This window comes from Candida orthopsilosis, assembly GCF_000315875.1.
Source record: "Candida orthopsilosis Co 90-125, chromosome 4 draft sequence".
Classification (NCBI taxonomy): Eukaryota; Fungi; Ascomycota; class Pichiomycetes; order Serinales; family Debaryomycetaceae; genus Lodderomyces; species Lodderomyces orthopsilosis.
This window is the reverse complement of record NC_018297.1, coordinates 1,113,288-1,135,634: the sequence shown is the minus strand read 5'-3', so window position 1 is coordinate 1,135,634 and position 22,347 is coordinate 1,113,288. Positions and strand designations below refer to the sequence as shown.

General features: G+C 35.2%; 10 protein-coding genes and 1 non-coding gene across 11 annotated transcripts; 7 read left to right on the top strand and 4 right to left on the bottom strand. All coding sequences in view use genetic code 12, as the record gives it.

Annotated features, from left to right (window-relative positions):
• Nucleotides 1-419: 419 nt before the first annotated feature.
• On the top strand, nucleotides 420-2,756 carry CORT_0D05670 (Asi1 protein; the record flags this gene model as incomplete). Its single annotated transcript, XM_003869491.1, has 1 exon — nucleotides 420-2,756. The coding sequence occupies one exon, from the start codon at nucleotides 420-422 to the stop codon at nucleotides 2,754-2,756; it is 2,337 nt and encodes a 778-aa protein (XP_003869540.1).
• A 581-nt stretch (nucleotides 2,757-3,337) lies between these two features.
• Nucleotides 3,338-5,128, top strand: CORT_0D05660 (Lcb1 protein; the record flags this gene model as incomplete). The annotated part of the gene is made up of 1 exon (XM_003869490.1): nucleotides 3,338-5,128. The coding sequence occupies one exon, from the start codon at nucleotides 3,338-3,340 to the stop codon at nucleotides 5,126-5,128; it is 1,791 nt and encodes a 596-aa protein (XP_003869539.1).
• A 1,222-nt stretch (nucleotides 5,129-6,350) lies between these two features.
• On the top strand, nucleotides 6,351-7,076 carry CORT_0D05640 (hypothetical protein; the record flags this gene model as incomplete). Its single annotated transcript, XM_003869489.1, has 1 exon — nucleotides 6,351-7,076. The coding sequence occupies one exon, from the start codon at nucleotides 6,351-6,353 to the stop codon at nucleotides 7,074-7,076; it is 726 nt and encodes a 241-aa protein (XP_003869538.1).
• A 348-nt stretch (nucleotides 7,077-7,424) lies between these two features.
• CORT_0D05630 (Npr3 protein) lies at nucleotides 7,425-9,809 on the bottom strand (the record flags this gene model as incomplete). The annotated part of the gene is made up of 1 exon (XM_003869488.1): nucleotides 7,425-9,809. One exon carries the CDS (start codon nucleotides 9,807-9,809, stop codon nucleotides 7,425-7,427), a length of 2,385 nt encoding a protein of 794 aa, XP_003869537.1.
• A 406-nt stretch (nucleotides 9,810-10,215) lies between these two features.
• CORT_0D05620 (Eci1 protein) lies at nucleotides 10,216-11,043 on the bottom strand (the record flags this gene model as incomplete). Its single annotated transcript, XM_003869487.1, has 1 exon — nucleotides 10,216-11,043. The coding sequence occupies one exon, from the start codon at nucleotides 11,041-11,043 to the stop codon at nucleotides 10,216-10,218; it is 828 nt and encodes a 275-aa protein (XP_003869536.1).
• An 809-nt stretch (nucleotides 11,044-11,852) lies between these two features.
• Nucleotides 11,853-11,949, top strand: CORT_0_Pro(TGG)_62. Its single transcript has one exon. It is a non-coding gene (tRNA).
• A 265-nt stretch (nucleotides 11,950-12,214) lies between these two features.
• CORT_0D05610 (hypothetical protein) lies at nucleotides 12,215-12,997 on the top strand (the record flags this gene model as incomplete). Its single annotated transcript, XM_003869486.1, has 1 exon — nucleotides 12,215-12,997. The coding sequence occupies one exon, from the start codon at nucleotides 12,215-12,217 to the stop codon at nucleotides 12,995-12,997; it is 783 nt and encodes a 260-aa protein (XP_003869535.1).
• Nucleotides 12,998-13,252: 255 nt separating this feature from the next.
• On the top strand, nucleotides 13,253-14,272 carry CORT_0D05600 (hypothetical protein; the record flags this gene model as incomplete). Its single annotated transcript, XM_003869485.1, has 1 exon — nucleotides 13,253-14,272. One exon carries the CDS (start codon nucleotides 13,253-13,255, stop codon nucleotides 14,270-14,272), a length of 1,020 nt encoding a protein of 339 aa, XP_003869534.1.
• A 1,396-nt stretch (nucleotides 14,273-15,668) lies between these two features.
• CORT_0D05590 (Dsl1 protein) lies at nucleotides 15,669-17,612 on the top strand (the record flags this gene model as incomplete). The annotated part of the gene is made up of 1 exon (XM_003869484.1): nucleotides 15,669-17,612. The coding sequence occupies one exon, from the start codon at nucleotides 15,669-15,671 to the stop codon at nucleotides 17,610-17,612; it is 1,944 nt and encodes a 647-aa protein (XP_003869533.1).
• A 97-nt stretch (nucleotides 17,613-17,709) lies between these two features.
• CORT_0D05580 (Atx1 cytosolic copper metallochaperone) lies at nucleotides 17,710-17,925 on the bottom strand (the record flags this gene model as incomplete). Its single annotated transcript, XM_003869483.1, has 1 exon — nucleotides 17,710-17,925. The coding sequence occupies one exon, from the start codon at nucleotides 17,923-17,925 to the stop codon at nucleotides 17,710-17,712; it is 216 nt and encodes a 71-aa protein (XP_003869532.1).
• A 431-nt stretch (nucleotides 17,926-18,356) lies between these two features.
• Nucleotides 18,357-21,449, bottom strand: CORT_0D05570 (hypothetical protein; the record flags this gene model as incomplete). The annotated part of the gene is made up of 1 exon (XM_003869482.1): nucleotides 18,357-21,449. The coding sequence occupies one exon, from the start codon at nucleotides 21,447-21,449 to the stop codon at nucleotides 18,357-18,359; it is 3,093 nt and encodes a 1,030-aa protein (XP_003869531.1).
• Nucleotides 21,450-22,347: the final 898 nt, after the last annotated feature.

The window sequence follows — 22,347 nt, the reverse complement described above, 5'->3', positions numbered from 1 at the left end:
TATACTTGCATTAGTGATTGTTAAACTTAGTTGAACGAAATCGAAAGCTCCAAGTCACTCATTTACAAGACTTTCGAAGGCACCACAATTTGATTCCCCCCCCATATTGCTGGATTATAATCTTTTGAGATGAACAATACTCTTTTCAGCGTAATCGAATGACACACGTATGTTGACAATGTTTAGAGTAGAAAGTACCAGTGCTACAAGGATAGTGAGGTCTTTTATCCGTCCCACTGTTGCACAAAAACAATTGACAGAGAGTGAAAATTAAAACAATCAATAAATTACTAATACTTCTCAAGCGTGTGAGTTTAAAATAAATTACATCCACACAAGAGAGCAACAAAGATAGCCCCATAGATAGCACAGCTAAACCAGCACAGCTAAGGCATCTACAGATATATATACCAGGTCTAATGTCGGCCAACATAACAAATTCAACACTACTAGATCAGACCACTACAGATAGTGAAAGCGAATTTTCGTTCTTCAGGGTTATACAATCCATTGTTGAAGCCATTTGGAAGCAAAGCAGCCTGTCTGAGATCAATAATAGTGCATGGTCTAGATTTGGTGCTATAAGCACATATTGTTGTTCGGTTTATGGCCTTGCTTGTTTAGTGATGGCTTTGATTCTAAATCGAACATTGGTCATGGCTTCAACAAATAGCATCCACAATCAACAGATGGCCATCAATAGGCAACGGCAAATTAGTGGGAACAGAGGATTGATAGATGCGTACAAACTGGCGGCCACTTTGAAAAAGCTCAGCATTTTCAGCTTTCGTGTGGGTATAATATTGGTTTTGTTGTATCAAGTTTTCAACGTCTTGACGGTTCTAAAATTGAATCAATACTTGGGACTAGCTGATTCATCAAGTATAGGATGGTTTTACCATCTAATCCCCGGAAGGCTCTTCACATATTTGCCGGATCGATTTGCAGATACAAAGTACATGGCAACACCATCGAAACAAGTTATGATTGGACCCACTAGTGATATGTACTGGCCAATTTTCTTGACATTTTGTTCCCTGGCATTTATTGAAACTTTTATTGCTTGTATTCAGGGTCGTAAGCCCTTCACGGAGAGTGGAATTACCATATTCGAACATTCTTTAGCATTTCAGGAATTTAGCAGCAATGCTGCATTTTTCTTTAGTAATTCATACAATTATAAACGCCCCACCGAACTGATGTTGATCACTTCACTATTCCTGATATTGAATCACTTGAATATACATGTGGGAGCTATCCTAAATCACAACAAATACAGGTTAATTCCACTGACTATACTTGGGTTAGGGTATTTGGCTTATTTTGTTACTGCTTTTTGGCAGAAAAACATATTTCAGTTTCCAATTATATTGGTGTTGACATTTACTCCACAAGTGTTGATTTTGTTTGTCATATTTGTTAGTTTATCTATTTTAATTACCGCAGTGATGGTCAATGGGTTTAGATTTGAAGGATTAAATTATGCCAGTTTCTTTCTGCATGGAGAGCAAAACCAAGACAATATTAGTGAAAATGAAGTAGATGAAGATCAAGACTTGAATTTGCTTGCAAATTTTAACATCAAATTGAGTGACGATTTTTATACAGCGTTGTTGAATTTAGGTGTTTTGGCAATTACTCTGGCCGGAAAATCGAGCTACATCAAAGAATTAAGTCTAGTGACTTTGGACAACGAAACATGGGTTGAAAGACGCCTTTGGCAACAAGTCAAACTGTCGGTACCATCCGGTGACGATACTACTAGTCTCTTGCGCGTATTGAAACAAACGAAAGTGGGTTATTCAAATTTGATTGAGACGCCAACATCCAAGCTCGTCACTCATGGTAACTTGAACACAGATGCAAACCAATCTACTCGAGAGAATCCTTATCATACAAATAGTGTATTCAAAAGAAGGTTTTTGTACTTGAGAAGGATTGTTTTTGATTTTGCACAACTTATATATGGCATAGTCGTTGGCAACTTTATTTTGCAATGGATCCCCAAGTCATTCAAAAGGTTATTTGGAAAACGCACAGAACTGGGTCAATGGGAGAGGCGTGGTGATACTGAACAGAATGGCAAAGCCTCTTTAAGTACATCTTCTGGTAGGCAATTGCCACAGCTAGACTATTATACTGCTGAACAATTGGAGCAAGATTATGCATTAATTCTCGCTGGTGAGGATTTGTCTAATGTTGACAACTCGGAAGATTATGTTATTTCTCCAGAAGAGTCAGATTATGAATCAGATATAGAGGTGATAGATCTCACAGTGGGCTCTGACACGAGAGGTTTGAATCGATTGAATGATATTGATACCTTAACATCACCTTTGCAAGAAATTTTTGACAATGACGGATTAAAAGAGTTATTTAAGGAGTCAAGTGAAAACACTCTACAGTTGATTCGTGAACACTTAAATTATGATGGAAGATTGACGCGCTCAAGATATCGCAAGTTGCATTCAGCTTCCGATCCTGATACAAGTTTAAATTCCAAAGATGAAAGTGAAAAGCTTATTGAGTTGATTATTTCAAAACGAACTCAAAAGAGGGATGACTCCACCACTGAAAGTTACAGATCAATGGAGTGTGTTATTTGTCAAACGAATATGAGAGAGATTATCACTTGGCCATGTAAGTGTTTTGCCATTTGTGAATCATGTAGGTTGAGTCTTGTCAGCAAAGGTTTTGAGGGATGTGTATGTTGTAGAAGAGATGTTGAGGGTGTTTCCAAGATTTATCTTCCATGATAATTAGTCTTGAGGTATAGCAAAATGTAGTTTCACGTGAACCGCTACTATTCTCGTAAGTAGTAATACACGGGGCAGCTGTTGAGCACACTCTGGCAGTTACTGTGAAACTGAACATTTCGACATTGGTTGTAATGATAGGTGAACTAACTCTTGAGGTAATTCAATCTTTATAGAGAGGTGTATTGATTTAAGATAGAGAGTTGTACTTGATAAGCACACGACAATACTTATAGAATGACACAACATGACATAATACGACATGACACTACACTACACACAACACGTTAAAAAAGTTTTTTTTTTTTCTTTTTATAACAAAATGGAAAAAAAAACATACTTAAAAAACACAACGAAGCAAAGAGGAATAGGAGAAACGAAATTGGAAAGTTGGGAAGTGGATATACACACACAAATTGAAGACTCATATACCTAGTCCACACTTAATTCACTGTCACACATTCGTTGAGAGCACATTTCAATACACCCACACCTATTCATTACCATTAGCATATTTTGGTAGTTTTATTTTCATGTACAATCAATTAAAAAGCGACCTCACCATTTAATCATTATTCACAATGACTTCGCCTATTTATGCCACTACTACAACAACTACAACTACTACAACTACTACCACCATAATATCAAGCATTCTTTCATCTTCGCCTCCACCACCAATGTCTCAATCTTGGGAAATCATACAAAATACGATAGCTCAAAATGTATTGTATTTGTTGAACTTATTGGAGGTTTTACCAGGTGGTCAAATTATAGTTAGGTACATTAAGTCTTCCTACCAAAATGATCCAGTAAGATCCTTATTTGAATACTGTTTATTCATCTTTGCATTAACTTATTTTTTCACTTCCAAAAAGAAGGAAAATAAATCAGAATTTGTCAAATTTACTAAACTGGAGATTGATGAACTTTGTGCTGAATGGGTACCTGAACCTTTGGTTGAGCCCGTGACTGAATTGGAAGCTTGGAACCTCAAAGCTATTCCTGAAGTCAAGGGTTTCAATGGCTCTCATATTGAACTTGTCAATCCCAATTTTAAGGAAACCTGCCATGATTCACTGATTGTTAATCTTGTGAAGCAGGATTTCCTCGACTTGAATAGTAATGCAAAAATTAAACAAGTTGCCAAGATGGAAATTGAGTTTGCTGGTGTTGGTGCTTGTGGACCGCCAAATTTTTATGGAACTCAGGATGTACATGTCAGATTAGAGGAAGACTTAACTGAATACTTGGGAACAGACCAAGCCATCATTTATGGTCAGGATTTTGTTACTGCTAGTTCCGTTCTTCCTGCATATTTGAAAAGGGGCGATTTATGTGTTGTTGATAGAAATGTCAACCTTGCTATTCAAAAAGCCTTGATTGTTAGTCGTGTTGACCTCGAATGGTATGACCATAATGATATGGAACATTTGGAACAAATTTTGACTCAGTTGAAACCAATTTTAGATAAACAAAAACCCCTTAGAAGAAGATTCATCATCACAGAAGGACTCTTTGCCAATACTGGAGACCTAGCCAACTTGCCTAAAATTGTTGAATTGAAGAATAAATTCAAATATAGATTGTTTTTGGATGAATCATTATCCATTGGAGTGTTGGGAAATACGGGTAAAGGGTTGACGGAACATTATGGAATTTCGAGAGATGAAGTTTCAATCACCATTGGATCAATGGCTAATTCTTTTGCATCCTCAGGTGGTTTCTGTGTTGGTGTTGAACCAATGATTCATCATCAAAGAATTTCATCAAATGCATACGTCTTTAGTGCTTCCTTGCCACCATATTCGGCCAAAGTCACATCCCAAGCAATTAAAGAAATCAACATTGTTGAACCAAAGACTGGTAAATCAAAGATTATGACTCAACTTCACCAAAGAACAATCTTCGCATATGATGCACTTCTATCTAGTTTGAAAGATGTCCCCATGACCATTACTTCAGTGCCACAATCGCCAATGATTCATTTGACATTCACAGAGTTGTATAGATCGCAATTGAACTTACCATTGTTGTATGGAAATTCAAATTTTGTCACCAAGGGAAAACCGGCCAAATTTTTAAATCCCTTCGATGAATATTTGAACCTTGAAAACTTTATGTTACAGAAAATCATTGACTACGTATTGAAACATGGTAAGATCTTATTAACAAGAAGTAAACTCATCTTGGAGCATGAGGATTTACCAGTCTTGCCACCTCAATTACTTATCAACATCAATGTTGGTGTATCAGATGAGGAGTTGGGGAGATTGGCCGAGATATTACCAAAAGCAATTGACGAAGTTGTGTCAACTGTTACCAATGAAGATGAGCTTTTTGAATTAACCAATGAACTCATTAACTATTGATATAGAATGTGATATTTGTCATCAAGGATGGCGAATAGTATATACCAGTATATATAGATTAAACTCCTAATATTAATTCAACGCATAATTGAGAATCGTGGTTGTAAAAGTAATTGGTGTGGAAAACAAGTTTGAAAATTTGTTCCAGACTTGTGAATGTAGATCGAATGAATCCTGATACGTACAAGATTTAATTTTGCACTACCGACACAAGGTAATTATAGAGGATGAAGAGAAGCAGGTAGTTCCACCAAGCACAATGAGATGCCACAATTTGTTCCATACTACACACTTGCAATGCAAACTTCAATGAGGAATATATAACCACCAATTGCGTGAATTCGACCGCACGGTAGTCATATTTAGCTACACATGACGTTAGAACTACCACATGATTCATCATCAAAGTCACTTTACAACAGAGTTGGTTTTTGTATTGGAGAGAGGCGTGGTTTTCAGACACAAGAATCGACAACAAAGGAGTCTTTGTGGTGTATCAAGTAATGTCGGATATTCTTCAGACAGTGTGATCGGTGATCAACGTCCGCTCCCAATACCGTGTTTGAATAATACTATTCCCCCTTCCCCGCTATCAACGTGAGATTTAAAATTGATAAGTGGGACCACCACAAGGCGGAGCGAAATCTGGACACACGGACATTTTTAACACATACACATGTCATAGTACGCCGACACGAAATGTGATGGAAGTTTGTCCCCGTTTTACTTGTTGACGGCTTTCTTTCAAATACCACTTTTAGTCTGCTATGCATTCGCATTTGCACTTGATGAAAGTGTGCTCTTTCAATCACGCTTCTTTGATGGAAGTGCAACACTAACACCCTCGGCTTAATTACTTCGGGAGCACGCCATATTGTACACATTATGCAACATAGATAATTGTGGCTTCTACAGAGTATGTTTGAATATCATATGCTGAAGCTCTGGTATGATTTAACGCGTGTGGCAATAATTGCACACTTGATTTTGCAACCAACCTTACTACAAAATTTTACCACGGATTCTGATGCTGGAAATGTGCTTCCTCCTTTGTGATTGTTAAGTATCCACAGTTGATTAATGCTGGTGCCCATCACTCGACAGTCATACTACACTGAGTTACTCTGTGCAAGTTGTGATGCTATAAATATCCCAACTATTGAACCAATCTCGACAATTCAAATCTTCATCTCATCATTAACACTCAATCTACTAATCTACAATGAAGTTTACTACTGCTTTAATTGCGGCTTTTGGTTTTTCCGCCGTTGCTAATTCTAGTTTAATCCAACGTGGTTACGATGACGACGACAGCTATCCAACTCCAACTTACAATCCTCCTCAACAACCAGGAGTCACTTCTTTCCCCAACAGATTTGCATTAGGTGCTAAAATTGATGGAGATGTTTATGTTGTTTTTGAATTGGGTGATGGTCAAGTTGAATATGGACCAAAGAAGTATACTGTTCCTTGTGTTACCCCAACTCCAATTGTTGAACCTTGTGATACTCCTTCCTCTACTCCTACTATTGAACCTTGTGAAGAACCAACTCCTGAGCCAATTACTTATACTCATCCTCATCCACACAAACCTTGGAAACGAGATGGATTTGATTTCGATGGTGATGATTCATGGTTGACTTTTGATTCCTCATATGGATATGATTGGTATACTTTAAGAAATTCAGTCTTGAGAGATTCTAAATATAGAACTGGTGAGATTGTTGCTAATCATCAATTCCAATTTGATTCTCCAGTTCAGCCAGATGCATTGTATTCTTCAGGATTTTCAATTGTTCATGATGATGGAAGTTGGTTATTGGCTTTGAACGGTAAAACTACATTTTGGGATTCTCCAGTCAATGATAATGGAATTTACAAGATCTACAATGCTCCGATAAATCCAAAATCAAGAAGGATTGAGCTTGTTGTCATTGTTCTTGTTTGATTTTGATTCTGTGATTCGGTCTGCTAAAGAATTCCAGTGCGTTTCATTTGTTAATTGTTGGTTTTGTCTGACGGCTATTCCAGCTTTTGTTTGCCATTTTGAATTTTTTGTGTCTACGAGCAGTGTGGCTATAGCAATGCCTGGCTTTTGAAAAGTTTTGAGTTTTAACTTGTCTTACCTTTTCGGTTTTATTCGTTTATTTCATGAATTCTTTAGCTTTTTCAATATATAACGCACCCAATTTTATTATATTGTAGATGATTCTGAAGGAAGTTGTATGGTTTACATTTCTAGCATTTGCATTTTAAAGAGCAGAACATCTTACACCAACTTTGATGTGTCTATTCATTACCAATGTTTTACTGAAATTATATGTGGTTCAATAGCTAGCAAAAGTTTCTTCAATTCCAGTCGTGATACATTATCTTTCAACAATAACAACTCCAACGGGCTCTCGCCATTCATATATTTCAACAATTTGTAAAATATTGTAGTCAATTCAGTGTTCAATTTACATTCCTCAAATATGATTTCATTAATCCAACGTCTTTCCAAAGTTGATGCTCTTCCAGGATCTAGGATTATAGTATCATCATCTTCTAATAATGTAACTGAAGATGAAGATTTATTCAAGTGATATTTTAATGAATCCAAATTAGATTTGTTTGCTTTGGATGCACTTGTGGCTTCAATATCAGATTTAGATGCTGTGTTGCCATTGCTGTTTACCAAGTTTGTATTATCGGCACTCGTTACTTGTTTGGATGAATTGTCAGTGGTTTTGGTAGTCTTTTCATCGGCAACAAATTTATTGACTTTACGCTTAGCCAAATTCTCATTTTCAATATCTTCTTCAACTTTAATCTTAATCTTACGAGAAATTTTCAACCATATGAATGTCAATTGTTGAGTAGCATAGCCAAATCGATTCAACCAAGCCAATGCACGCATATAACTATCTCGATGATCTCTTGATGGAATTATGGCGGCGAATTGTTGTGGTTTTCTTGATTTGGGTGATAACAATTTCAAAAAATGGGGCAATGATGGTAATGTAGAAAACTTCTTGTTGAATTCTGATATATCCTCATAAAGTTTCGTTGTTAAAGGAGCCATGGGAGAAATGATGTATACGGATCGACTTGATAATGGCTGAACAATTCTTGCTTTTCTCCAATATATCAAATGAAATGCAAACGACTTTATCTGTCGGACATCTAGTTTAGGATAACGTAAGGAAATTTTAAGTAGCGATTCGGTTGGTTCGATTGAGCGAATAAAGTTGGCAAGAATTGAATCATTAGAAGTTTGTATATCCCTGATGATATTCTCCGGTTCATCGAGTAGTAGTAGCGCATAGTATATAACCACTTCATCTGAGTCGTCATCTTCCTGTGAATGTCTGAACACTTCATCCTTTTGTCCATATCGAGATGATTCACCCACATTTATTAATCCAAAATTACTTAAGGTGTTGACTGTTGACGATAGATATGATCCAGGAATGCATGGCACCGTTACATCAGGCAATGAATGGAATTCGGTCTTTACTGGTATCTGAAAAGATTTCAATTTCCCATTAATCATCAAATTGACAACCTTTGATGAACTTATACCAATAAAGCAATCACGAATTAGTTTGCATAATGAAGATTTTTCTGCCAACCCATTCTCATTGTTGCCCTCCTCGCGTAGGGATATAATTCGTTTCACTTCTTTTCCTATATAATCATGTTTCAATTGTGCACGTCGAAGAATCAATGACAATTTTGAAATCACATGATGAAACATTTCATCAATTCTGTAATTGGTCTCCATCATCGGTGGATTCATGATAAATACTAAATGAAACATATTCAAATTGCTTCTTAAATCCCCGTTTTCAAGTTCACTGTCATTGGGCAAATCATGCGCTTTTGTTTTTGGATCAATAGGTCTACTGTTTGACCTAGACCTGGACGCGTTTTGGTCGATTTGTTTACTATTGGATCTAGGTCTAGTCTTCCATCCGCCATCAATACTCTTGTGTATTGGCAATCCTAAAAAGGTTTTCCCTTCAATTGTCATTTCAAATCTTGCATTACACATGGCAGTCGGTGGTGCTAACATCTCACATAGGTAAGAAGGATCCATCCCCATAATATCATCATTGATACTCACACTACTGGCTTGAGTATTTGAGGTTGAACTGTGTTGGCTATGAGCGATACTCGTTTTAGAACTTGTCTGTTTTAAGACGATACTATCCAGTAGTTTTGTTTTGGTTTTATCTGATCCTTTCTCGAGCACTTTTGACAGAAGTCGCTGCTTTCTTCTATCATCCTGTTGATCTAAAAACCTCTTAAGGTCTAATTTTGTACCCATATAGTAATTCAAGTCATCAACATCCCAAACTTTTGCATCAATGCCATATAAATCACGATCATCATCACTATTGTCACCTGCCAAATGGTTTACATTCTCGTCATCCACATCGTCTTCATCATCCCTATATTCGTACAATTCATCGTCTTCATCGTAATAATCTGGGACATCCTGATTCTCTATATCGTCGGGCTTCTTTGTACTATCAATTGAGTGATCCTTCCCCTGACGGGGTGATCCATTATCGTGCTTCTCTCCATGGCTTAACTTTAGATTAGTTGGGTACTTGTACGCTAATTGGGGACCACTATGTGTTGATGTCACTAGGAGAATTCCTATTAGACTGGGGTTAGGAAGGTTAAGGCTCATATAACGATAAATGCAGATATGATTTGTTGTTGAAAAAACTGCGTTTGGTAGCTCAAAATACCATTCTTCGAACTTTACAGAGCTTATAAGCTCAGCTTTAATTGTCGGATTGGGATTGTCTATCAATAGAATCGCTTTAGTTGGAGATTTTAAAGATGAAACTTGCTTGTAACATCTTCTTTGTAAGGACTATTTATGATAATTCCGTGAGCAGATACTACAAAATATTTCATAGATACCCCTATCAACATCAACTCTGAGAGAAAAAGTTTTACTTCTTCATCTAAGAGAGTAGAGTGTTCATACACCCATCCTCGGAGCATCCAAGTCTAGATCCAGATTTGCATTCTTTTTGCATACGAATTCTATATATATATTTGTATATAATCACAGTAGTCCCCCTTTCTTACATCTTGTGTTTTCTCTCCTTGTTTGCCAATTCAGCAAATCTCATTTGTGGAACACCTTCGATCCACTTGTTGAAGCCTTTAACAACTTCTTGTGAGTTGGCATAGTTGATAGCTGGATCTCTTCCAAGTTTCATCAACTTCTTGATTCCAAAGATTGAATCTTCATGTAAAGATTCAGTAGAGTCTTGAATCAATTCATAGATTGCTTTGTTGAAATCTTCAGTACTCTTTGATTGACCAGTGAAATGCTTGTTGATTAATCCATTTTGGGCACAATCCTCACCTGGAATTTTCTTGGCTAATAACAAGGCTTCTGAAGCTTTTGACCAACCTAATCTTCTAGCCAAAGTGATGGAAGTAGAACCTTCAGTAACCAAACCCAAGTTTGCAAATGGAGTCAAAATGTAGAAATTCTTCAAATCATTGACATAAATCAAATCACACAACAAAAGTAAAGCAGCCGATAATCCAATAACTGGTCCGTTGGCAGCCGCAACCAATATCTTTGAATGATCGTTGAAAACGTTGGTCAACCAAGTGTTTCTAGCAACAAAACTACCCAACCAATGTTCATGACTGAAAAGCTCTGCAGCGTTCTTACTTATAGTCTTTTTGTCAGAAAAATCAGCACCAGCACTGAAAAATCTACCAGTAGATTGAATAATAGTAGCCACTGTTTCTTCTTCCTTGTCAGCTTGTTCAACAAATTTACCCAATTGCAAGTATTGAGCTGCACCTAAAGCATTCAATTTTGAAGGTAAGTTAAAAGTGATGATGGCACATTTACCTTTAACTTCGTACGTGATACCGTGTTCTTCTAACATTGTGTATGTGTTATCTGATAATGTGAATACTTGCTCAAGAAAGAAGAATAGTGGTGTCTTGGTACAAGATTTTGAAAGATTTGAATTTTTTCTCCCCACCCCCTCTGTATTACTCCACAATTTTGTTATATTATATTTTATTTGTCTAGTACGAATTTCCGCATCTTGGGCGAGCCCCTCGCATTGTAAAGATTTCAATAACCGAGGGTGTAAAACTGCACGCTAGCGCAAAAGAAAAATAAAAATTATCATAGTCTAAATCAGACGAAATTATCAAAAGAAGGATTTAGTAAAAAAATCGGCTATTTATCTGAGTGTAGTAAAGCCGATATCTAAAAATAGGGGAAATTGTAAAATTTCTTAAGAGGTTTCTAGTTATTGAAGTTACTACATTTCGCTGTTAAAGATACAAGTATATTTTTACTTTTGAAGAGTATTATAAAATATAAATAACTTCGAAATTTGTCAAATACCCACTGTCTATTCGAACATTATCCTCAGATATACTAGTTTGATTGAAAACTCTTTGGTCTTTTTAGACATTCAAAATTTTAATCCTTGATTCTTTTTCCTGAATTACGATTTTATACAGAACTGTTGCAAAAAATATAAATTTGAGGCAGACACACAAAAAAGTAATTATTTAAACCCAAATGGGATTCAAATGGTCACAGCTGCTCCTCTAAAAAAAATACAATAGTTCACAAGGATATAAGGGACCAATACATGAAGTTTTTAAATAATCACTTCTTGAAAATTTACATAAAAAAGCTACATAATAAATTAACATTATTTTTTTGCAGGAAAACGGGCGAATGGTCTAGTGGTATGATTCTTCGTTTGGGTATTCTCAAACCTGAGCAATAAATTTCGAAGAGGCCCTGGGTTCGATTCCCAGTTCGCCCCGTTTAATCTTTTTAATTTCCAAGATTTATGTTTTTTTTTTCACCCCTGGAATAGTAGCTAGCTCTATTGAGATGTAGGATTCTCAGAAATCTGTTCAGTATGGTATTTTGAAGGAGAATAAATGCTTGAATGCGTTGTATCTTTCAGACCTAATAATTCCTCTCAGAAATTTCTACTGTTTTAATTTTTGTAAACAGGAAAGACGCGATATCTAAAGACTTTTTATTTACAACAAGAAAGTGATCCTTGATCAACTACAAAAGAGATGTCAGTAACTCATGTTCCAACTCCAAGAGAAGACTTTGAGTCTCTAACTAATCATAAACCTTCATCAATAACTACATTAGAAGAACTTGCACATGAAACGACCAATGATTTAAAATTACTTCAAAATAAGAAACAAGTTCAAAAACAAGTGCTAACAGCAATGAGTCTTGCATATCTTGATCAACAAACAGAAGAGAAGCTATTACAGAAAATATCCGAATTCGATACTAAAAGTGATCTACTAAGTTTTTATGATGGCCCTGACGAACAGTTAGCAATAGATGTAAATGTGTTGGAGTCAAATTGGAAGGAGTTGGATGGACAAATGAATGTTAAACATGAGGATTTAAAGACACTAGCTGACGATGTGAGCAGGAGATATCGACAATTTGAAGAGAGGAAAACCCAAGTAAACACCCTCATAGAAGAAGGAGAACAATTAGAACGTGAGTTTGAACAGTTAATTAATGAAGATAATGAAGATAAGGAATTGTTTGAATCAGCGCTTAAGGTGAAATCATTTGACACAGATCCATCACAACTCAATAGTCAAGCTAGAACGGACGTGGATAGCGATTTGAAACGAGTTAGTGAACAAATTAATGCCAAAGAAACTGATACAAACAATGAAAGAAGTAATATCGAGTCATTGAAGACACAATTGGAAATCAAACAACAACAGTTGCAGGATTTGCCAGTAGATGATTCTGAAGATGATCCTGTCAAAAAGTTTTATTATTTCTTAAAGAAGTTGAATGAATTGTTGGATTTACTTAAATAGGGGAAATTTGTGGGCTACATTATAATTAATATATTGGTGGTTGGGATGACGTCGTGCTTGCTGAGAAACTATATACTGAACCAAATATATATATAACATTTTTGCTCTTTGAATTGGTTGATTTCTCCGATTTATGCACGTGAAATTACCCGAGGAGGTGGTAGCACAAGAATAAAAACTATTACGAATAGAAAAATTATCAAATGATGTGTCTCCACTTTTCATTATCAGTTATTGTTCCCAAAGTTTTATCAAATGGTCACTACTACAACTACATCAACTATTACAAGTGATACTACCAATACATTCATTAATCCACTACCACCAACTGAACATAAGGATATACTTTCAAATACTTCATTCGCTAATCAGCAACAACACCCACAGCCTTCAAAGCAAGATATTATCAATAATTTAATAGAACTAGCCAAACAAGAACAAGCCAAAGGTAATACATCCATCACGTCAGATAAATTAGATAAACTTCAAAGTATACTACAGAATAAAACCAACAATAGAACCCTCTCACCAAAGAGTAGTTATAATTTTGACAAGTTTCAACAATTTAAACAAGTTCCTACTACCAAAGAAGCTAGTCCGAGGGTAAAACCTAAATATCCTCCTATTTTTGATAAATTTGATATTGACAAAACAGTATCAAAGCAGGAATCATTGTCAGAAAAAGATCTCACCGCATCAAGATCAACGAAGAAGTCTAAGAAAAGGGGAGGCAAGTTTTTCCAAGCTAAAAAGTTTACGTTCAAACAGTTGGAATTTATGTTTATAAATTTCCTTGAAACCATAGCCAATTTATTGGATAATTTACATTTACTTTCAAATATGCCAATGTTTCCACAAGTTCTAACTAAGTTGTTAAAACAAACTAATAAACTATGGGTGTTAATCCTTGTATTTTTGATAAGGAAAACCATTTCACAACTATTAAATGTTATACGCAAGATTAGAAAAGTTCATATCGAACTAAACATTGTCAACAATTCCAGCAAAAGTGAGCTTTCAAAACCAGTTAATGAGGATATTAATCGTAAATACAACAAGATTTTAAAAGATTTGAAATTTGATAAAATGATGCTTATATTTGAATTAGTGGGTAATTTTCTTGATTTGGTGTTCAATTTGATTGAATTGAGCGAAATAAATGTACCCAATTGGATAATGAGTGGGTTGAATGTTGCTAGTATGGGTATGACTATTTACAGAATGAATAAAGATGATGAATATATCGATGATGATATTACTGAGGATTTGATATAACACAGGGGGAGCTAGGAGTAGGTGGTTATAATTTTATATAGACTACAACTGAAACAATGAATACTAAACTTATTTATATATACCATTTGCTACTTTGGTGTGCTCGTAAATACCTTCATAACAAAAACAAAGACCAAAGTCGATTCTATCCTTCTCCCATTTACTGCGACATCATCCACATCTACCATATTCAACAACAAAACCATTCCAATCAGAGTATTCAATCTACATGGTCAATCTCATAAACAAAAAATACTAACAATAACATGTAAAAAGTTCTGTGGGAGTTGGAGATATCACTCTGTAACCTATTAGTGTTACCTCATCACTAGTGCCCGCTAGATTTCAATATATTTTCCCCCAGGTGCCCACGATGTCCTACTGCAATCGACCCTTCCGTATCCCCAAATCTCTCATCAGTCCCACCACAACTAAAACTCACACTAATAGATTTTTTGAAAGTAACATGGCATTAACTCCGAACGTATTCCATGGTGATTCCCAAGAAAGTGGAGATGGTTTTTCTGGGAAACGAAATAGCTGAAAGTTTGACTACCTGGTTCATTAGCTCATTGTATTTTTGCTTGAAGAGCACACCTTAGTCTGAGAAGAAGACACGAGAGATGATGGTACGAGTGTTATTCGGTGTAGTGGTGACATTGGTGAAGATTGATTAAACTTGAAATGAAAAAGACAGCAAAAATGATTTTGGATCAAAAATAGGGGGAATCTGAGGGATTACATACTTCAAACAAATTTTTGGTTGCCAAAAAGTTTAGTTATGCTACGAGGTATATAGACATTTGCAGACAATAATATAATACAACATAACAAACATCACGTAGAAATGCTGTGATTATAGGTTAGAAATGAATGACTCGTATCACATAGAGACTAATTTTGGGTATGTTATCACAACAGTTTTACTGAGTAAAACTGGTACTAATGAGCTGGTTGTAAAGTTCAAAAAGTGCAAGAAGTCCATAACCACCTTGTTAGAAAGTACAGAGGAAATTTAAGCTGCAAAGAAGCATTTTAGGAGTAGTAGATGTTATAACATGAAGCTGTAGAGTGGTTAGTTGACCTGAAATTTGAATGATGTCTGTCTAAATGGTCCCATTGGAGTTTAACTATAGTCAGATTGCATATTATACTCAAAATAACCTACTCTTGATCTCATCATTGAATCCTGGTGATTAGCCGGAGAAGTAAACTCTGCTCTTTTTAGTGAATGGTAGATCTGGAACTAATCCAATGTGTGTAACTATTTAGTTATAGGGGTAATAAGTGTATCCAATCTTCTCCTTCAAACATATGTCCAATTGGTGTGCAAAAAAAAGATGTTAGAACATTTGACAACCAAATCGTATATACAACTGACACAACTCCTCGACAAATGACATCTACTGAATTGAGGATCATAGAAGAAGAACAGAAGATCAATAAGATTAATGAAGAGATAAGACTGTTGGAACTGCAAATAAGTAATGATTATCTTGAACCTATGCTAGCAAAACAAGAACAATTCCAATTGATTAAGCATCATGAACACGGTGATAATTCAGCAGAAGGTTTACGACATTTGTCAATAACACAGTTGAACAACAAATCAGAAGCCATTAATCAACAGATTCAAGAATTGACAAAATTAAACACATTCAAGACCAATTTGGAAGAGATTGAACAATTGCTATCAAATTTACGATTATCTATCAACTCATTACTTGATTTGCAACATCTAAGTCACTTGTTTAAACAGATTCAGGATATACCATCCACAAATTATATGATTTACAAACAAATAATTCGAAAGGTTGCTTCATTACATATTACATTTGTTGATCACTTGAACAAGTACTTAAAATTGATTCTTCCTGATGAGTTTACCATACTTCATGCTTCAATAATTGGTGATTTTAATCAGTTTATCACTAAGAATGGATATAATTTGAGTATTTATGCTGATTATAGAACTAAATGGGATGAGCTAATTGATCGGCTTTTCAGCATCTGCGAAGTTAAAATAGTTAAAGACGAAGAAGAAGAGACGGAGATAAAGGAAGTAGAAGGAACTGATTTCATTACATCATTAATCAACTTTGTTACTTTCATCAATAGGATTAATCATGCACCAATCAAAAATTATCTAAATTCTAAAATATCTAAGCTAGTTGCTGGGCAATTGTTTAAAAACGTTGAAGAAATCATTGACAATCAAGAACAAATCAAACAATTGAATGAATTGATGAAGCTTTGTGAGGAGACCAATTGGAATTTCTTGAATAAGATTGAAGGAAGTGGAACAATAGAAGAGAGATTAAATAAATTACATTTGGATCGGATTATAGATGATTATGTTGGTAAAATTAAACATGTGCTCAATGCATCCTCGTTTGCGGAATTGAAGGATATTGATGAAGTAGTGGAGAAGCGGGGGGAGACGAAAACAAGTAATGATACTGATTGGGATGAAAGTTGGGATGATGGATGGGATGAGGAGGAGGAAGAAACAAAGGATCCGCAAGAGTCAAAAAATATTGGTGATTCTCAAAAACAAGATAAAATCAAGGTATCTCAAGTCCCAGAGGATTTGGAACAGTTATTTAAACAATTTTCAGCATATTCCAATGACATTTGGTACTTGACCACCACCATCAAAGCACTTGCATTAGTTCAGTATCCATCGTTAACATTTTCATTTGTCATGTATAATGATTTCATAAAACTATCGCAAATTACCGGTGATGAGTCATTGGTTTCCTTCATGAACAGTAATTGGAACCAAATTATGTTGGGATTTATTCAAGAGTTAAAGACTCTAATTTCAACATTGGATTTAGAATCTGAGGTCAATATGGAAGATGAGATTCTAGATGATTACAATTTAAATCAATTGAGCTTAATATATAAATGGTTTCAAGATTTATTCGAAACTAAGCAATTTCGTCAAACTAACTTCAAAAAATTTCAACAATTGGTTATTGAGTTGATTGATTTTGCCAACAACTGGATATTACAATTAATATTCACAATTGAAGATATAAGTGAAAATCAATGTATCTTGTACAGTCTCCTTATTGAAAATTTAAACAACATCACAATACCCATCTTGGGAGAAATCGGAGTATCCAAAGATTCAATTGACTCTTTCAACAAGTCAAATAATGTCAAATTCCTATTGAATAATCATTTGAAAGATATAATGGATCGATTCTATCAAGGTGAATTATTTGATTTAAGCACAAGTGAATTGATCAATATAATTAAGAGTATATTCATACCAAGTGAAATCAGGGATAACTACATCAATGAAATCATTGAATTTAGAAACATGAGCTAAGAATAAAACAAAACTGGACTGAATACGTAAAATATAACTTAAATTAGAACAACATATTTAAATTAGCTAAAATTCTAAACGACGTAAATGCTTCCCCTCAGCTAACAACTTTCCCACCATTAATCTTTTTACCAGTCTTTTGAATCACACTATAAATCAGGTCATAATCCTTATCAGTCTCAACATCAACAGTTTGATTCTCTAATGATACATTGTAATTAGTTATACCATCTTGTTTTTTCAATACTCTTTCAATAGCTCCAGAGCATCCGGAACACGACATGGTGACGTCGAAATGATATTTGTGTGGCATAATGAAAATAGTGTTTAGTCGGATCTGGGTAAGATATGCGGTTTATGTTCTCTATTGAGTTAGGTGACTATAACTGTCAATTGGTTTTTTGATTATTAATCTATAAGATCTTTGAAGCGCAATAGAAATTTTAGTATTTGCCTTTTGACTATATATAAAAACTGTGGATTCTCAATGTCGCATAAAACACCAGCAAAATTCCCGCAGTTTGGGGGGGGCAAATTCGCGACAATGGAGATTATGACATCGGAAAATTATCTGATTGGTTCAACAAACACACACTCTTTAACTTTAAAACAGACTCAAATGATCATATTACAACAAGGATAATTAGCAAGTATTCTCTATTATTAAAAAGCAATCAAAAGACAAGTGCATACATTACAGGTGAACTTTTTATTTTGGGTGCAAAAAAATTAACTCTAATACTTTTAAGATGGTGGATTATTTACACCAGATACAGACGATGCTGAAGAACTTGATAGACCTCCACCAGATACAACGTTACTAGTTCTGGTTGTAGATTTTCTCCTCGATATGATCCTCAAGAACTCTCGCTTAACATAGCTTGGATAGTTCTCAATCTTTTTAATCAAATCATCAATTGTCAAACTCTTTCGATTGAGATATTGATCGAATACTAATGCAAGTTCAAATAAAACCAGCTCACCAGCATCACCAGGGCCACCAAACAGATAAATCTCACCTATTTTCTTACCTTTATATACTTCATTCATTGTAGGCAAGATTTCCTCCATCAAGGCTATGATCAACTTTCGACTATTGTAAAGTTGTAAATCATTCATTGTTTTGATCCAAGCTAATCCATATTTTTCATTACGTTTAATGATTAAAGTCCATTCTTCAACGAGTTGAGTTATTGACTCAATGCCCTTATTCATGACGAATTTAGGGATTGAGTCATTGGTTTCCGGTAAAGACTCAAGCTTTTGGCGTTTTGAAGAAGATGAAGAAGGAGGTGAGGATTGGGGGTAATCATAATCAAGGGTTTGTTCTTTGACATCTTGTTTTCCTTGATTGTGTTCACAATCATCAGCTCCGGCTGCTATTTGTTGATCTTTGGGCTCATCAATATTCTCTTCACTATCAATACTTTCATACATGTTTTCCATATGTTTATTCTCATCCACAATTCTCAATCGTTGAGTAGAACCACCAATTTCTTCTCCAAGCCCAAACTTTTGAGCCTTCTCTTTACCTCCCCCACCACTGCTTGTGTTTGCCCCACCACTTGTAGTATCAATAATTTCTGGTCTTGAACTATACGACTGGAAGGATGATTTCAACCGTGACTTCGGATTTTGTGATGTAGTACTTCTTCTTAGTGAACTAGATAATTCTCCTCCACTTGGTTGTTCAGAAGACAGCAGCAGCAGTCCTGTAAGTATGTTTGTTGGGTTATTGGAGAAATTCAAATGAGGTAAACCTGAACTGATGGATGAACCTGATGTTGAAGCACCAGAAAGTGTGTCAGCTCCATTTCCATTACCACTTCCACTTCCACTAGTACTCGAGCTACTTGTACCACTTCCGCCAATTCCATTTCCTCCGTTTCCACTACTTCCCCCTACTGTAATAGCACTCCCTTGTGCTGGCGAGTCTGAATGAGCTTTCAAACAATACTCGTTAATGAAATCCTTCACCACATGAATATTTCTAATTTGCTTGGGGGTGTTTTCCGGATCAATTTCAATATTCAAATTATGTAAACAATTCAATCGACTCAAAATCTCCTTTAATTTCTTAGTTGATATAGTTGGAGTATGACCAATCACTTCATCAATGAAATATTGCTTGATGAGATCCCCAGTTAATAGAAAATGTGACAAACCTTGTTGTGAACAAAATAATGCATATCGGTTGAATTCATTGGCGTATAGTTTCTTACTCTGATCTGACAATCCATCAAGAATGGTTGAAGTTTGGTAATAGTGTTGTAATTGATCAAGTAATGGATCACCTTCAGGCTCCAACTCCTGTGTTAAGTCCAATTGTTCTTCTCCTAACACATTGGTGGGGGCAGCGTTAATTGTGGAATCCAAGAACTTATTCAATGTAAGGATGATATCCCCTTCTGAAAACTCCAAATCATAAGCCAAACAATTCAATTGATGTAATTTCAATAAACTAGTTCTAGTGTTTTTTAAATTATATGTGCGACTCCCACCACTGCTGTTCCCACTACTACTGCTACTCGCACTACTACTGCTTTTGCTAGTTTGGAAAGACAAGAATCTTGTCAAAATATCTTCATCAATCAAGAAATCCAGTTTACCCTTTCGAGCACAATACTTTATGAATCGTTTGATATCAGTAGCATATGATTTGAATGTGTTCCCTGTCAAATTTGACAAGATATCTTGAGTTTTGGGATTGTTGAGAATCTCTTCATCAAATTTGCGTAACAATGCTTCTTCGCTTTGTGAAAGTCGATGTTTTGAATTACCACTTAGTCCAAATGATTTTGTATTTGTGTTGGGATTGAATACTAATACACTAGAAGATGATACTGAAGACGATTCCTTATTTTGTCTGTCTTGTTCAGCTACCTCTAAATTGGATTCAGTTAAGGGAGTCTTGCCTTTATTTCTTTTGGGGTCTGTAGTATCCACCTTGGAGGAGCTTTCCATTGTTGTTGAAGAAGAAGAAGGCTTCAAACTGGTGTTTGATGATGGATTTTGATCAGGAAAATTTAGTAGCCCACTTCTACTACTGGTTTTAGACCGCACACTTGACTCACCTTTATCCGCCTCATCATCTTCATCCTTTTCATCCACTTCACCACTGTCTTCATCCTTATCACCTTTGTTGGGGGGTTTATTCTTCTTTTGCATCATTGAATTTAACATTTGTTGTATGAATTGATCTCCTAAAATTTCATTTTGTTGTTGTTCACCATAAACAATTTTATTCATGAAGTATAATTTATTTAATGGTGATCGAATACTACGAACAGTATTTTCACTTATATTACCACCACGTTTCATCATTTCAGATTCAATCAATTGTTGAGCTAATTGATTAGTCACTAAGAAATTATCTAACCCCGTGTTGGCACAGAATCTAATATATCTTTTGATTTGATACAAGTATTTATCCCTGGTTTCAATTTTCAATTTTTGTAATGAAGAAATTGCTTCTTCGTTTTTCATTACTTCATTTTCAAATTTATCAAGAAGTGCATGCTCGGCTTTTGAAATAGTTGGGTTTCGAAAGGAGAAAGATGGTACTGGTGGTGAGCTTGAAAGTTCTCCATTAGGCTGAACTGGTATGGATGTTGGTGATGTTGTTGTTGTTGTTAGTCGGTTCAAAGTGAGACTCAGTAAAGTTTTGGTTTGGGGGCTAACGTCCTCAAGTGACTGTTTCACATGTGCTGATCCAAAGGCAATCAACAGACCCACATTTTCCAGTTCCTGATCAGTAATGAAATTTGAAGTTTGATTAGTTGAAGTGCTTTTTCCTTGTTCCTTTTCCTTGTCAATTTGTTCTATATTAAATACCATTATTTTGAAATGTTATGCAATATTAAAAAAGAAAGGCACATTCAACTGTAATTGAATAACAGAATGAAAATAGAAGAGTATCTTAAGTTGAAATATATAAACAAAAAATTTGACCCACTAAGAATATCAAAAAAATTGTGGACAAGCAATTGTCCACTTCTTAAACCTCAAACTATAATAATGAAAGATCAATAACATGTACCAAGCTTCATCAAGTGACACAAGGAAGGGCTGAAATATAATAATTTATAGCAGCCATCAATTTTTAACAACCACAGATCACAAAATATGATTCTTTTATTATGTGTGCGAAGACAGTCCGTGAATGTGAAATTTCTCCAACATAGAAACATATTCTTGAACCCGTGGGCTTGTTCCAACAAAAAAACTACATAGACAAAGAAACCTTATGCAAGGAAACCCTTCCCGGTCTTTTCATGGCATTATAATTGCTCAGTAGACTCAAATTATATGAGATTCTGGGAATAATTACCCTCTCAAATCAATGGCCAAGGGCAGACACCACGAAAGTACACATCTACAAACATATGTGTAAACCATCAACTTTACATTTATAGAGCAAACTGGTCAATGAAATTGTGAATTGGTGTATAGTAAATACTCTTTAGATGAATATGTATTCGTATTGATAAAACATAAAGCAAGAAAAGCTGTCAAAAAATTAACTCACGAAACAGAAAATTTCACGCAGTAGGGAGTAGAATGTACTTTTGAATTTAATGATAATCATTCAAATTAAGCTTTTGGTTCATATTATACAAATAAATGTTTTGGGAAACAAGGAATTCGTACGGGTGTATGAATATAATAAATTATTATATAGGTGTCGTACATACATTCATGTCATTTTGCAACAAGAAAATAAATTATTTAAATT